Genomic DNA, 16,815 nt, shown 5'->3' with positions numbered 1-16,815 from the left:
GCTCATTTTTATGCGACCGGCGGAGTGACCACTACGAAACAAAATTCGTAATTTAATGGTTATATTATCACTTACCAATAAAACTTATATTTTAACTATAAAACTCCCGTGAGACTCATACATATTTAAACATGTCGAACGCTATATCGACTTAATACGTGAGTAACCCGCTTAAAATATTTTTAAAAACTTATATTTTTAGAAAGCTCATGAATAGTCGCGTAAATTTTATAATAACATCAATTGCGGTAACGTTATTGTTTATTGACTTAGAAGCATTTTTTACCAGTACTTGTGCGATTCATGCTCGATAAAAAACACATATTTTCAAATATTATGTAAACAGCTACCTTTAATACTATAGTTATGTGTAAACAATTATAGTAGGTTTAATTATCTTTCAAACGATACCTCCCACATATGGATCCGTAAAATAAGACCTCAAAAATATTGAATACTTTACTACGGTCAGCGCCCGTTTATGCGACCTGGAGGATAACCTCTGCCAAACAAAATTCTTAATTACATGGTTATATATTATCACATACCAATGAAAGTTATATTTTTAGAAAGAGCATGAATAGACGCGAAAATTTTATAATAACATCAATTGCGGTAAAGTTATTGTTTATTGAGTTAGACGCATTTTTTACTAGTACTTGTGCAATTCATGCGCGATAAAAAAACACATATTTTCAAATATTTCCTAAACGGTTACTTTTATGAGCATAGTTATTTGAAAACAGACACCTCGCACGAACAGATTGGTGCCATAGAACTCGAGATGTGAATAAATATCTATGATGGTCGGTCGCCATCTTTCCCCCCTTTTTCTCGACCCGTCCCCCCTCCTTAAACTAAAACAGGTCAATTCGTAATCTGGAGAGAACGAGGAACATATCCATACCTGTTTTAGGTATTTAGAAGAGATGTCGACGAAAATCGTGAAGGAGACGACTTGTGGCCAAATTGGCTCTAGACTATACCTACATTTTGTCTGATCATAGTTGGGTAAGTAGAGTGTTTTAAACCGACACGAGTTGCGAATTACTTATTCGCACACGTATCGTAACAACGTTAGAGTACATAAATATGGTAATTTCAATTTTTGTCATAGTTGCGTAATGAGCTCAATACCTAACAAGAGGTAATATAGCGCCATCTAGTATCATCCTCCTTGCGTTATCCCGGCATTTGCCGCGGCCCATGGGAGCCTGGGGTCCGCTGTGACAACTAATCCTAAGATTTGGCGCCATCTAGTATAAAGTTATTTAATGAACAAATAAAATAGTTATCGGAAGAAGGTTGGTGAGTTTGGAGGTTTGGCCAACAGATCCCAGTTGGGCACATTATTTGCTGGCCCAAGGTGACCAGATGAGGCATTATTGTTGACTCCTTCACGTTGAGTTTCTGTGGTAGTGACGTCCAAATCAACGTAGCTGGACCTGTGAAATAAATTTGAAATTGGGTCACCATACCTGGATCTGCCCTTGGACTTTAGCCTCGTCCTGCCCAATGTGATTTTTTTAATTTAATGTAATATGATATGGATTTAAATTGTCCGAAATAAATGTTTTTTTTTTTTAATAAAGGACATATTCCATTTTTTGGAAATTTTAAATTAAAAGCCTGGACAGACAAAAAAAAAACCATTTCTATTTATGTTTTACCTAAATCGTGATACAAAGAAAATCTACCCTATTCATTCATTTATTTGGTTTAAATTTCAATGTCTCAAACTGCCACCATGTACAGTTTGAGCCATTGAAATTTAAACGCAGGACGAGGTTAGGTAATGAAGCAATGAATAAACAAAAAATATGTGACAATGGTGACAAGCTAAAAGGATTACAAGATGAATGTACTCGTACTGTGTATTAGATAACACTATAGTGAGGGCAATAACAATGAACTTATTGGTCTTGCAGACTGACAAACTAAGAGTGCGGAAATAGTACATTACGATACAAGTGCGTAAAAAAGGAAGTTCGAAACTTAAAACACGATTGGTTTTGCAGACTGAAAATACTTTTTCAGTACAGATGGCGTGTCGATTTAAAACACTCCCTTCGATCGTGTTTGTGTAATGTACTTTTTTTTTCGCTCTCACATATGAGTGACTCAGCTATGTGAGCTAGGTTAAAATGGTGATCTGATAGCTATTTTTAAGAGTTTTCGAGATAGCAAGAAAAATGTCAATAAGTATGACGAAAACAATTTATTAGCTTGGTCCATATTCACCTCTGCAATTGTTCAAAATTTGGTAGATTGTGTACTTGCTCGGTGCTGATGTGATTAGCTTCAATTCTTCTAATATTTTGTGTTGTCACTTCTTCAGCAGTTGTTTCATCTAGTAAAAGAGCAAGCTGTGTGGTCACCGGCGCCCCGGGCCCTTGCATTGGCCGCGGGAGGATCGGCTCTGGAATTATAGTAACAAAACATTGCATTGTCATTAAACCTTTCATTTATTGTGTTATTGGAGTTTTTTCCGCGGCTTCGCTTACGTTAAATTCGAAAATTGTGGAATGCTGTGGGGTGGCAACGCGCATGTGACACGGTCTAAGTTGCAGGCGTCCATAGGTTACGGTGACCGCTTTACATCAGGCGGGCCGTATGCTTGTTTGCCACCGACGTAGTATAAAAAAAAAATGCTCCATATAAACTTCCACCACTCATTTTAGGGAAGTGGTTAGAAAGAGACAAAAATTTGCCTATGTCCCTTTCCATCCCTTCAACTATCTCCATTTTAAAAAATTACGTCAATTCGTCGTTTTGCCGTGAAAGATGGACAAACAAACAGACACACACACTTTCGCATTTATAATTTTTAGGGTTCCGTAGTCAACTAGGAACCCTTATAGTTTCGTCATGTCTGTCTGTCCGTCCGTCCGTCCGTCCGTCCGCGGATAATCTCAGTAACCGTTAGCACTAGAAAGCTGAAATTTGGTACCAATATGTATATCAATCACGCCAACAAAGTGCAAAAATAAAAAATGAAAAAAAAATGTTTCATTAGGGTACCCCCCCTACATGTAAAGTGGGGGCTGATATTTTTTTTCATTCCAACCCCAACGTGTGATATATTGTTGGATAGGTATTTAAAAATGAATAAAGGTTTACTAAGATCGTTTTTTGATAATATTAATATTTTTGGAAATAATCGCTCCTAAAGGAAAAAAAGTGCGTCCCCCCCCCCTCTAACTTTTGAACCATATATTTAAAAAATATGAAAAAAATCACAAAAGTAGAATTTTGTAAAGACTTTCTAGGAAAATTGTTTTGAACTTGATAGGTTTAGTAGTTTTTGAGAAAAATACGGAAAACTACGGAACCCTACACTGAGCGTGGCCCGACACGCTCTTGGCCGGTTTTTTTTAAGTATGGATTAGAGTTCATATTAATTGTATATTCAAAACTAACTTAAGTACCTAATTATTATTGTTGTTGCAGCAGTCCAAACAACTAGTCACATGATCTTAACCTTAACTTTTATAGACAAAGATAAAGAATTTAAAAAATAATAACACTTTGTAAACCTTCATTACCACACTAAGTACTGATTAAAAAAAATAATTTACATCCTCCAACAGTTTTCAGAATAAGGGAATATTTAATGTTTAGTTTACTTACCTCCATCATGGTTGATATATGATCAACAAGTCGCATCATCTCCGCCTTCAATGCAATTTGCTGCACTGTCCTCAACATTGGACGGATCTGGCCCGACGTCCCCCATTCATCAAACATAATCTTGGCACACTTTTCGTTACAAACATTAGCATGTTCTTCAATTTTTCTGTATGGGACAAAGGTGGTAAAACTAATATGCTTTAAAAAAATGTTTCTTGAAAACTAAATATAATAAAAATATTTTTTTTATAAAAGGATTTTTAAAGGATAAATTCACTTATAATTTTGCAGTATAAATAAGTGTCCAAATATGAAATTAGGAGGTGAAAACTTTACACATTTACTTTACAATTAAGGAGTAAGGTCAGTGATAGCCTAAACAAATTGCAGCTTGCAATTAATATACAGCACACTATTAGACATGGAGAGTTACAAAGGGGCTGACGCACAAACTACAAGTGTTTGTCAATAAGTCCCTCCGGTCGATCCTCCGTATCTTCTGGCCGAAAACTATAAGAAATGAGGATCTGTGGAGTATGTGCCGACAACCTCCGATCGCCCATGAAGTGGCTCTGCGGAAATGGAGATGGATCGGGCATACCCTTCGAAGAGGAGCTACCAACAGCGCCAGTATCGCGTTTGAGTGGCGGCCTCAAGGAGGAAAGAGGGCCCGCAAACGCCCCGTACACACCTGGAGGCGGAGCGTTGAGAACAAGCTGAGGGAATATGGACTGAGCTGGAACGAAGCCAAGGCGGTGGCTCAAGATAGAAAGGCGTGGAAGGATCTTGTGGAGGCCCTATGCACCTATGGGGTGCCTTAGGACATACAACAACAACAACAACACTATCAGTGCAAAATACCCATTTACTAACCTTATATCCTCACTATTGTATTTTAGTTCGGAATATTCATTCTGAAGATCCTTAGGTATTAGAGACATGAACTTTTTCCAATCATCTTCCACGGCGTGTATGATTTCTACCAGAGAGTATATTTCGCCAGGTCCTAATTTGCGAATTTCTTTATCTTTTTTAAACCGATTTTCAAAATTTTTTTTTGATCGAACCGGTATAACCCCGAGATGGTCCCATTGGCACCAAGTCAGGGTCTGATGATGGAATCCTGGAGAAATCGAGGGAACTCTTCAAATGTTATAGGCACATGTAATGTTTTTAGTCTATTTTTCAAAGGTACACCAGTATTTACGTCTGATGGTAATAATTTTATGTGGCTGAGCTGATGATGGAAGGTCAACTCCTCAATGGTTAGGAGTTTAAGGATAATTCTTTCACTACTGTATATGTATTCGGACTGATACATATAATATCACTAGGAACCACTAAAAATCAACTGAGCTGATGATGGAAGGTCAACTCCTCAATGGTTAGGAGTTAAAGGATAATTCTTTCACTACTGTACATGTATTCGGACTGATACATATAATAACACTAGGAACCACTAAAAATCAACTGAGCTGATGATGGAAGGTCAACTCCTCAATGGTTAGGAGTTTAAGGATAATTCTTTCACTACTGGTTTTATTTTTTTTAATAACATTTTGCAGAAAGTTGTCACAGGAACTGAGCGGTTTAAATAGCCCTATATTCCTCAAATAGAATATGATCGGTAATGTATACAACGTTAACTAACCTATAAGGGAACTAAATGATGCATGTAAACTAAATATTAGATAAAATCGGTTTAGCTTCATAAAAATAGTACACATTAATATAAACAATTGAAATGTCAATCAATAACATGGGATGGGGAAATCCCCGTGACGTTACGTTCTTTAGTTCAGAAACACGCAAATAATAACTATAATAATATTTCAATTATATTATAATTTAGTATTCATAATATGATTTATGTACTTATTAAATGTTTGAAATTAATTATATACCTATCCAAAATATACAATTCAGATAAAAAAATGTAACTGCTTTAAATTAAAAAAAACTAATTTAAGTTTCTGAACGGTTCCGGAGATACAACTTAATTAAGGCTTCTACAGAAGTTATGACGAACGACATGCGATTTTATGACAATTTTATCGATCATATAATTGATGCAAAATGTACAACAAATATCACATTCGGGTTCTAAACACGCCAATGACAAAATATTGCACGGGATTCGTTATTCATTGCTAACATCATCATTTTACTATCAACACATATCGATCATTTTGATATACACACATATTTATTTTTATTTTATTGATTTGGGAAACTTACAGCATTAATAATACATATGTCATGCGTGAGATAAGTTCTTAAAAACAGAAACAACACACAAAACTACACTACACTACTTTACTACAAAAATGCAAACAAGACAACCAATTTTATCTGTGATGGAAGCGAAGTTAATTATGATAAATACTGAAACTCCAAAAACAAGCGAAAGGCCATGTACTTTCGCGAAAAGTATATTGATTGTCATTATTAAAATATCGACTTTTTATTTTATCCGGATTCCGGATAAATGTCTGATCAGTAGGTAATATAATATATGACAGTATATATGATGGTGTTTTCTGCACCGTTTGTACTGTAAGAATGCCTACCATCTCCAATTCTCCTTCAATTGCTCGAAGGTTAACTGGAAGAGATCCCTTAAAGGGATAAGTTCGCCTTTGTACTAGTGATAAGCTCTTTTTCTTGTGTGTTGTATTATTTTCTGGTGCAATAAAGGTTTTTCTACTACTGACTTGACTTACTTGACTTGACTTAAAGACTAGTACATAATTATGTTCCCAGGACAGCATTATATTCCAATCATCCCCTAGGATTTAGAAATAAGTTGGGCAGAGGGCAGATAGAATAGTAGTTAATTTAAGTCTAGTACAACAGAATAAGCAACCAAAGTCCACACTAAGACACTAATGCCGCTATATCCCCACAGAGGGCGTCCACACAGTCCACAGTGCGCCGCCACCTCGATCGGTCTTGAGCTTCGTGCTTCAATTCGCTCCAAGTCTTTCCAATAGCCTTAGCCTCTGCAATAATAGTCCGTCGCCAAGTTTGCTTTGGACGGCAAATTTTTCTTTTTCCTTGGGGGTTCCAGTCTAAGGCTTGCCTCGGTATATGGTTTAGACCCCTTCGTAGTGTGTGCCCAATCCAACTCCATTTCCGGCGCTTAATCTGCTGGTCGATCGGGGTTTTATTGCAGAGTCTCCACAGGTGTACATTGGATATTTTGTCGGGCCAGTATATACCGAGGATACGACGAAGGCAGTTTTCTACTACTACTAATGACTATTGTCAGGAGGGCGCTGTTATTCTGATGTATGGGGGGTGACAGTTCAGTTTAGTATGAAGTAAATAGTTCTAATGAAATTCCGCAAGACGGCGCGCAGTCATATATTTCTGGTCAGGCTTTAAAATATGATATTGATGATATAGAGGAGCAAAAAAGCACAATACGTATTATTTGTTTTACAAGGTAGCAAAGTTGTCATTTATATCTGCACGTGTCATGCCATGTGCCAATAGTGGATTCTCGAGCGTTGCGAGGGTTTTAAGGCACAAAGGTTAAGGCACAAAGTTTGCCACCGAATGAAACACAAAAAAATTCATTATTTCACCACTCTAAAACAAATCCATCAATCTATTCAATATTCATGATGCAACATCATTCATTTATTAGGTAAATTCTACTAGCCAGTTGACATCAAGTTAAATTTTGTATGAAATTACTTGGCATTCTTGTAGATAAAATTACATTTTGATACCTGTTTCCGAAGAATCAAGACCCCAAAGTTAGTGTGGTGAAAAAATTATTAGACTCACTACAATGCTATGAATTGTGTCCTAGGGTATACATAAAATAACTTGCAGTACTTTGTCTGCATATCCTCAAATCCTCAGAGGTTGTCAGTCAATTGTACCGACCCTACTTAACTATTCGCATTCCATCGTCTAATGCGTTGTCGATCGCGTAGTCACTCTCACTATCGTCCGGCACAGTTTTTCTCGAGGCTCCGTACCAGACAGATTGATAGTGAAACTATTGTTTAAGCCGTTTTTATCGCCTCTTTTCGTTAGCAGTCTCCTGAACGATAAATCAGTTTAGTGATGCTGCTTGCATTTTTGTGTGTAACAGTAAAAAAATAATTACTTACGGTAAGTTTTAAAATTATCTACCTACAATTATTATTGAAAACAAAAAAAATATGTTAAGTTTGAGTAAATTATAGACACGTTTAGTATCATTTTTTTGAATATTTATTTTATATAAAAAAAAAACACTAGTTTAAGAGTCAAGAAAAAAAAACAGGATTTTTTCACCTTTCACCAGTGTTAACTGGTTATTGTTGGTTAAAAAAAATATGCAGACATGGAAAGGAAGCATCTTGTTTTATATCATAAATAATAACTGGCGGTTGGAATGTGATTTTACTTTACTGCGGAACCCTAAAAGCAAAAAGATGACAGAGAAAAGAAGCATTCACACCGAAAAATGCTAGACTCTCTAGAAATATTATTTGTTTAATACTAAAAGATATTACAGATAACATCGTTGTTTATTTCATGTAATGGTAAGTAGTGTCACTAAACTGGAATCTAAATAAAAAAATAAAATAAATTATCTGCCCGCCGTAAAAAAAATGTAGCATAATATGTATTGTTAAAAACTGAAATCTAGAATGTTGCGAGAATCTCATGTATGAAAGTTAATTCAATCTTAGTACTGCTTGTAATGCTGCAAAACTACTTCTTTACTTCTTATCATCAAACTTTGGACAAAAACTCCTTACGCATCAACGAGTCACAATCACGAGTGAGAGTAGCCGGCGTTGCACTTGCAACATAATTGTTTTGCAAGGCGTTCAATTGTCGAATGAATCTATGACCTCTACGTGAAGTAAATTAATGATTCATTTTATAGTTGTCACTGTTAGATTTATTAACCATTCAATAAATCACCATTGATGTCTTCCGATCTTTGGAGTACGTATTGTTCTTAGGTTTTATAGCCAAAAATATTACTATTATAGATGTAGCTCAGTTGGTTGTTCTGCGGTTTGCATTGATGATTGGCTAAGTACATCTTTGGCACTATACCACCGAGCCCCTTTTAGATTTTATAGGCGGTCAACCAAATATTGGCACTAAAAAAAGCGGCAAATTTGACAAATGTATGGCTAATGGCCACTTGTCTTCATAAATTGCATGCCTTATTCCTAAACCTTGAGTTTGGCGGAATCATCAACGAGCACTTTAAATTGATTGAGAATTCAGGTCGAAAGTGTAATTCCCGTAGAAAATTTGAATTTCGCGCCATTTTTAGTGCCAAGACTTGGTTCACCGTCTAAACTTACTAGAAAATTGCATCAATTACTCCAGCTAAATAATTTATTAATGACTTTTTTAAATCTATCTACCTAATAATTTTTCGTTAACATGATTTCTTATACATAATAAGGAAACATGCCTGTAGGTTTTTTTGGAATGCTTATTTTCGGGTCATATCTTAGTGGGGAAATTTAATTAGAAAGAAGACTCCTCTGATTGTTATTTCGATTTTAATTTTTTTTAAACATGTTTCATTTCGTTTACTATGTTATTAGATGAAGCCCCGGCGCATCATACAGTGGGCTGGAAGCAACAAGCTGCTGATCGTCCTCGGGTTGCTGGTGCTCTGCTTTTGCATATCCACGGTGGCACTGGCTGCTAGAGAAACTACTTGCAAACGGGACGTCGTAGACGAGAGAACGACTGTTACTAAACTATCTTTAGGGAGTGTTAAAGCTGTGAGTAAAATGTCGTATGAAATATGTTCCTATAGGTATAGACGATCAAGCAAATCTTATCACTAAAAAGCGCGAATTTAAAATTTTCTATGCGACAATAAATCGTCGCCCTTTACATTTTTCAAAATTTTTAGGGACAAGACTTGCTTGACCGGCTATATATTTACCTAATCAAATATTTATGTATTTTCCGGTTCCATTTCCTAAAATATCGAAATCGGATTCAACTACGTTCCTAGTACCTACTTATTAATATCATACGTAAACGATGCGTGAATGTTTTATTTTCGTATTAGCAAAGACATATACATATAACTCCGTACTCGATCCTGTTTGGTATATATCGATAATACCGGTTCGGAATATAGAGGTATCGATAAGTTATTATTCATCAAGCTATCACATTAAATTTCCATTGTTTAGGTAATACTTACAAATTGAATGCGTTAAGTGCAAATTTCCCTTTGTGTTATCAATGCTTATTATGGTTTGATTCCAACCATGTCTACGTAATAGAAACCTGCATGTTGAATATTAATTAAGACGTTATGGTCATTATGTGTTGTGAATTGGCCATAACTGATTCTATATATTGTAATTAAATTTAGTTTTAGCTTTAGCTAGCAAAAAAACTATGTAGTTGTACCTAACTATATTGTATGGTATATAATATACCCCAATGTAGGTGTACCTACTTGTGCCTATAAAATGGGATCATCCTAAATCAATTTACATCGGTAGGTAGGGTTGCCAACCGTACTATATAATATAGTACTGTACTATATTTTGGCCCAGCGTACTATATTCTATATGAAACATATATAGTACGCAAAAATACTATATTTTTGAGGTCCATGCCAGTGGCGAATTTACACTAGGGTCAAGCCTCCAGGGGCGTCGTTTTTATAATGAAAAAAAAAAATTCACGCTCGCTGCGCTCACGCTTTTATTTCTATTTAACCACCATTGTACATTTCATTACTTCGTTCTGACGTGAAAATATTGCAGTTACAAATATATAAAGCCACCATTGTTTGCAAATATTTGTATTTTTTCCATGATATATTAAATAACGACATTTCTTAAGGGGATTCTCTACTCCGATGAGCTTCGATTTGAATCTATTGGTATTATGAATATTATGATAGTTTCTAAAGTCTATCATGTTAACAGCATCGTCTTTAAGCAAACTAGTATCCCATAATTACCTACTTCACAGCTCATTGATTCTGTGATATTTAGCATCGAAGTTGAACTCTCGTATTTTAGGACCAAAACTGGTTTGTTGGTCAAAACTTTTGCCTTAATTAGTTTAAAATTAAAATCGCTTTTGCATTTTTATAAAAGTCTAGATTTCATTTAAGTAAAAATGTTTTTAAAACAATGTCAAAGTTAATAAAAAATATAAATACAGGGGTATTTAATATTGTCTTCGGTTACCGCGATAGTTACAGGGGTATTCTTTTTTTTTTTTTTTTTCAAAATATGGGTCTTACAAATAGGGTGTTCTGCCTTTTCGCAGAACTGTTTTGGCCGAATTTCATTTATATTATTAAATTAAAACGGGACTTAATCGCGTAAAACTTACGTTTTATATTTAACCCGACGTTTCGGACATGACATTACGTCCGTGGTCACGGGTAGACTGGCTGGGAGTTGTATCAACATCTTCTAGCTGTACGAGTTTTTCGAACTACCCGCACTTGATTGTCATCAGTCACTTTTACGCTAGGGTTGCCACTCTGCCTACATACAACACTCACGACATCCGATGGTATGAGACGGGAAGTTTTCTCACGTTTACACTTGCTAATCACTGGATTCCACGAAGATGAAATCCCTTGCCCTTCATTTTGATTGAAATTACGATGTTTCCTGATTTCAATCGCTTCACGTACTTTCCTGCTATAGTAAAGACGTTCAGTTGAAAGGACTTTGGGATTATGCAGTTCGAAACGTCGGGTTAAATATAAAACGTAAGTTTTACGCGATTAAGTCCCGTTTTAATTTAATAATATGAGTGAAGATCGTGTTAGTTTAAATCGAATTTCATTTGCCAACCAACACTTCGCCGAAGTTTAATTTTAAGAACTAACGTTTAGCAACTTATTGTATGGCAACTTTTCAATTGGTAGAATTATTGCAAAGCTAATAAAATTATTAAAATCCATCTAAACTTTTGGCAGACTTGTCATTTGTCAAATGTTTCACTTGCTCAAACAACTCTTGGACGAATAACGTTTCGCAACGAAACATTAGGCAAGTTACAATTAATTTCTAACATCATCCATTCGGATAGGGTAAGTATTTTTCTTCCCTGTTAGAAAGGAGCAAAGCAAAGTAGCTATTTTCTGTTCAAGGACTATGTTGCCAGTATAATTATATATAATAGAGTCAAGTTTGTGCGATGACGAGCGAAGCGAGGTGTTAGATTGACCGTGGGCAAATCGGAAAAAACTATTTAATGTAAAAAATAATAACTAAACAATATTCAATATTCTTGTAAAAAAAGTAAGTAGGTAACTATTTAAATTAAAAGAATATTTATAGGTACGTAAGTAAAAATTGCATCCCTGTAAAAAAATTTAGAAAGTGACAGGAGACTCAGAATTGCATATTTTTCGAAATACGCCATATATATTGTCGGTGTACAATAAAACATTTGATACATACAATAAACAACTAGTTATATATTACGCTAAGTAAAACATTCGAAGACATGAAAGTTTGCTTTTTTAAAAAAGGCCAAATGTTAAGTTGGTAAATGTGAGCTTGGCAAATAAAACAATAAGTATGATAAGGTGGGAAATGAACATTCGGCGGAATAAAGTTCCGCGAAACGTGAGTTGGGAAGTGATATTCGGCCATACATCTTTCCACGATAAATAAGAGAACCAGCAGGCAAGTATGGTCGAGCGATAAATGATAAAACATCTGCCGTCCCCATCGCACTTACAAATAGTGCTATAGGGACGGCCCGATGTTTTATCGTTTATCGCGCGACCATGATTGCCCTGCAATACAACACAAAACTTGTCAAAAATCGATGAAAACCGAGTGGAGCCCCTTAAAGTGAACAGAAAGGACGATTTCTACGACTTGTTTATTGATTATCTGTACCGTACTATATTTTATTTCGGTGTACTATATTTTTTACATGGAATTTTCTAAAATACTATATTTCCCTAAAAAAAAGTTGGCAACCCTATCGGTAGGTGATCAAACTGGTCATGTATGTAAATTAATTTGTAGAATCTATGTAATGTAATGTTGCGTAATATGTATGATATGTATGTAGGTATGTATGTATGGTGAGGATATCAAAACTGAGGATAGTCATTAAGATCGAAATTCGCTGTCGAATATTGCAATAAATACATAAATAGGTACTTATACTGAAAGAGGTATGAACTCAGAAAAATAGGTTTGTAGACTAAAAGATGTATAATTACCCTCAATCTAGGAGGAGTAAAAGGACTGCAGGAGAAAGTGACATTTAGTTTCCACTTTAAATATATTTCTAACAAAAAAAAAATGGTTCCAGTTATCTATGTAGTTCCTTTTAACGGTATTGTTTTCTGTTTTGTAGAATATGAATTACAAGCTTCCAAGACACGTAATACCTAAAAACTACAAATTGAGACTGGAGCCAACATTCAAAGGCCACAATAAAACATTTACTGGATCTGTCAGCGTTCAGCTAGACGTATTACAGCCCACGAAAAATATAACTTTGCATACGAATAAACTCCAAATAACATTGGTGGATTTGAAAAGAGACGATGATTTGAATAAACAATATATAATAACAGAACATAATATTGATACCCGAAGAAACATGTTGATTATAAGAACGAAAGAAGAGATAGCAAAAGGCCGCTACTCTCTGAGAATAGTCTTCTCAGGAAAGCTTGAAGGTTTGGTCGGATTCTACGGAAGCACATTGAAAAATGGCAGGTAAGTTGAATTTGATTCATTTGTTATTGAAAATTTAATTGCACCAACAAAGAAGGAACATTTTTTTAGAAACCTAAAAGCGTAAAGCTCGGTGACAGGTGTCCTTTTCAAACTTGTTGACACCGAATGAAAATCGCATTGTAATGTTAGGAATGTAGAAGGATCCAGCTTCGTGCCCAGGGGGGGGTCACGTGGTAAAGGCCCAGGCCCCCCGGGGAGGGTCACGTGGAGCCTAAATCATGACCCCCCTCGACGCATGAATGTAGAAGTAGCGAAAATCGATCGACCAAAACAATGTCAATCAAGTCGTAATCAAATCATGGCGTAATGTATTGCAAATTGCATGTGACTGTCGTGACGTTTATAGAGGCCTTTATTACTATAATTGTGACTGTCACTGTCATCAATGTCATCTTCAGCTGTCTTTACGTCAAAAAGTGTTTATCATTATACGATCATTCCTTTCTCGTCTTATTTGTTAGAAACTTATTAAATTACAAGTAGTTGTGTGTTTACGCTTTGTTCTATAATGGGTCCGCCATTAAATGTAACGCTTTTCGAAAGGCTTTCCTCCCTAGTTCGTCCTGTGAACTATAAACTATTGTTGAGACCCAACCTGGACACCGGTGTTTTCCAAGGAAATGTTAAAATCAACATCATTTTAAAGCAGGAGAAAAACTATGTTAACTTACATACCAAGTTTTTAGACATAAGTAAAGTCCAAGTGTTCAGAGGAGATAGGGAAATACCGGTATTTAAATACGTGGAGGTGGAGAAACTTGAGCAACTTTTGATCGAGTTCAATGATCCCTTGAGCCCGGGTAGTTACCAAATTGATATAGATTTTGAAGGCAAATTAACACAAAAAATTGTTGGCTTTTATTCGTCACGCCTGAGCAATGGCAAGTATGTAATGTTCATATTTATATTGTTTACATAAATGTATGTATAGTAATAGTATATTAAAATAAAATTAATTTACGCATAATATATTCATTATACGCGATTTAATCCGTTTCCATAGTTTTATTTCATGAGTAACTATTGTGGTAACCGAAGACAATATTAAAATTAATATAGTTATAGGTAGTAGATAGGCTTAGAATTAATATGGTAGACTTTTAAGTAACAAACTTTTGTAAATCCTTAATTTGAAACTTTGGACTGTGTGTAAAACATAGTTAAATTTTTTTTTATGGAAAAATGGATGGCTACATGTAGAATAACCTTACCATTAGGTTTTTGCCATAACACTACAAATAGAAGTGATATCTGTAGGTGTAGTGTTCTACTACTTCTTCTTTATAAACAGAACAAATGCAATGTATAGTGTACATCAACATTAAGCTGAAAAGGGTGACACATACTTTAATTAAATTTCAGGACAATGGTGGCAAGCAAGTTCCAGCCGACTTATGCCCGGCAAGCATTCCCCTGCTTTGATGAACCGGACTTTAAGGCCACTTATGATATCACCCTCATAAAACCGGAAAATTATGTAGCTCTCTCCAATATGAATGTAAGTACTAACTATGGATGTAAGTACTACTTATGGTTATTATAATTAAATAAATAAATAACCATGAAATGGTTTATGGTGCTGCAAAAGTGCATGGCCAATTTATAAAAGAATTTTATGGTTCCTTCATGTAATTTTGCAGATCACTGTATCTTTTATATCTTTTCAGGAAATATCTAGAACTCGTGATGAGAAAACATCCTCAGAGGTTGTGACATTCGCAACAAGTGTTCCCATGTCCACATACTTGGCCTGCTTCGTGATTTGTGACTTTGCCTCCAAAGAGGCAGAGATCAACTCCAACGGCATAGGAAGTAACTTCATATTGAGGTCATTCGCGCAGAAGGACCAAATGCACAAAATAGATTTCGCTCAGAGTATTGGGAAGAGAGCGACTGAGTTCTATGTGCAGTATTATGAAGTGCCATTCCCTCTGCCTAAATTAGGTTTGAAAATACTTTCACTTAGTCTATTACTCAGTACTTTGGGATCATCCATTAATTACGTCACACCAATTTCATGATTTTTTGACCCCTCCCTCCCCCCTTGTCACACGTCGTCACACTAAACTACACCCCTCCCCCTAGTGTGACGTCACATTTAGATTCTTAGTTTAAGAAGGTAAAAATCACAAAACACTTTGAAAGTAACTTTTCATTGGGATTGTGTCAGGGATGATTGTCACACTCTCGACAGATTCTGGGACATTATTAGAGTCCACATCTCCTTCGTAGTACCACAATGCGTCATTATTATTATTATCATCTCAGTATTTATTTTCATTCTTAGGCTAGGTATTTTACAATATGTATATAAAAATAAAATATAAAAACATTTACAAAACAATATAAAAACATATAAACATATTACAAAAAACCTAACCTAGGGTGCCGCCAGCAGCGGGCCAGGGCCCAAGCTGCCGGTGGTTAGGGCTGCAGAGACCTCTCTCTAACCGTCGGACTATCCGCGCCGTGTCCAAGATCACCGCATGTCTCTTAAGATGTTGCTCGAGACTCTTCGCTATGAGACCGTTCGCTGAAACGACTATCGGAACAATGATCGTTATTATTATTATTATTTTAATATTGGGGACACCTTACACAGATCAACTTAGCCCCAAACTAAGCAAATCTTGTACTACGGGTGCTAAGCGACGATATACATACTTATATACATAGATAACATCCATGACTCAGGATCAAATATCTGTGCTCATCACACAAATAAATGCCCTTACCGGGATTCGAACCCAGGACTGCGGCTTAGCAGGCAGGGTCACTACCGACTGAGCCAGACCGGTCGTCAAATTTTTTAATCAAGCAAAGCATTTCACTGGCCCTTCTAGCTGCAATTCTTTGAGCCCGGATTTTCGAGCTAGGGATAGTTTCTTTTTTTTTATGTACCTGCTTCATGTGAAGGTTAGCTGCTTTGTATGATGCCAGATACAAGCCACATATGTCAAAAGACCGTTTGAACAGGTACGCTTGTACACTTGGGCAATATGTATCGTACGGAACCTGCTTGAAAAGTGATGACGCTCGTAGATCCAAAGACAACTGCAATAACAGTGGGGCGAATTTAGCATCGTTGTCATCGGTTTCTACAGTTCCATACCCTTCTGCCGTCTGTTTTATCAAAACAGGTGGTGGTAAAAACCTTTGTCTTAATAACCGCCACAAGCTTGAGCGTCTCACACCGCAACATGCCGCAACGTCGCATTTCACTATCTGTAACAGATATTGAGATTCACGGACGTGAATTGCGTACCAAGTAGCGTAATTTTTAAGCAATTTGGCCTGTCCAATGTCCAGATTGGTGATTGTTGGTGAAATGTATTCGGCGATAACAGGAAAGTCGTCAATAACCAATTCGCTCCAAATGTTGGTTAAGACAATGCCTGCACTTTCAAAATTTCGTTTTTCTAGCTCTAAGTCACTATTACTGGAGTCC

General features: G+C 36.0%; 2 protein-coding genes across 2 annotated transcripts in view; one reads left to right on the top strand and one right to left on the bottom strand.

Annotated features, from left to right (window-relative positions):
* Nucleotides 1-1,256: 1,256 nt before the first annotated feature.
* Nucleotides 1,257-5,406, bottom strand: LOC125231125. The gene is made up of 5 exons (XM_048136484.1): nucleotides 5,174-5,406; nucleotides 4,504-4,658; nucleotides 3,631-3,796; nucleotides 2,242-2,419; nucleotides 1,257-1,445 (listed from the first exon to the last, which is right to left on the bottom strand). Exons 1-4 carry the CDS (start codon nucleotides 5,186-5,188, stop codon nucleotides 2,375-2,377), a joined length of 381 nt encoding a protein of 126 aa, XP_047992441.1. The 5' UTR covers nucleotides 5,189-5,406; the 3' UTR covers nucleotides 1,257-1,445; nucleotides 2,242-2,374.
* A 2,226-nt stretch (nucleotides 5,407-7,632) lies between these two features.
* Nucleotides 7,633-16,815, top strand: part of LOC125228907 (glutamyl aminopeptidase-like) — a 28,369-nt gene continuing 19,186 nt past the window's right edge. The window contains 5 exon segments of the mRNA XM_048133623.1: nucleotides 7,633-7,758; nucleotides 9,207-9,389; nucleotides 12,979-13,346; nucleotides 14,730-14,865; nucleotides 15,035-15,311. Of these exon segments, the coding sequence (XP_047989580.1) occupies nucleotides 9,207-9,389; nucleotides 12,979-13,346; nucleotides 14,730-14,865; nucleotides 15,035-15,311 (964 nt within the window). The 5' untranslated portion in view covers nucleotides 7,633-7,758.

The sequence above is a fragment of the Leguminivora glycinivorella genome, chromosome 1 (assembly GCF_023078275.1).
Source record: "Leguminivora glycinivorella isolate SPB_JAAS2020 chromosome 1, LegGlyc_1.1, whole genome shotgun sequence".
In the NCBI taxonomy this organism is placed as follows: Eukaryota; Metazoa; Arthropoda; class Insecta; order Lepidoptera; family Tortricidae; genus Leguminivora; species Leguminivora glycinivorella.
This window is presented reverse-complemented; position numbering and strand designations above follow the sequence as displayed.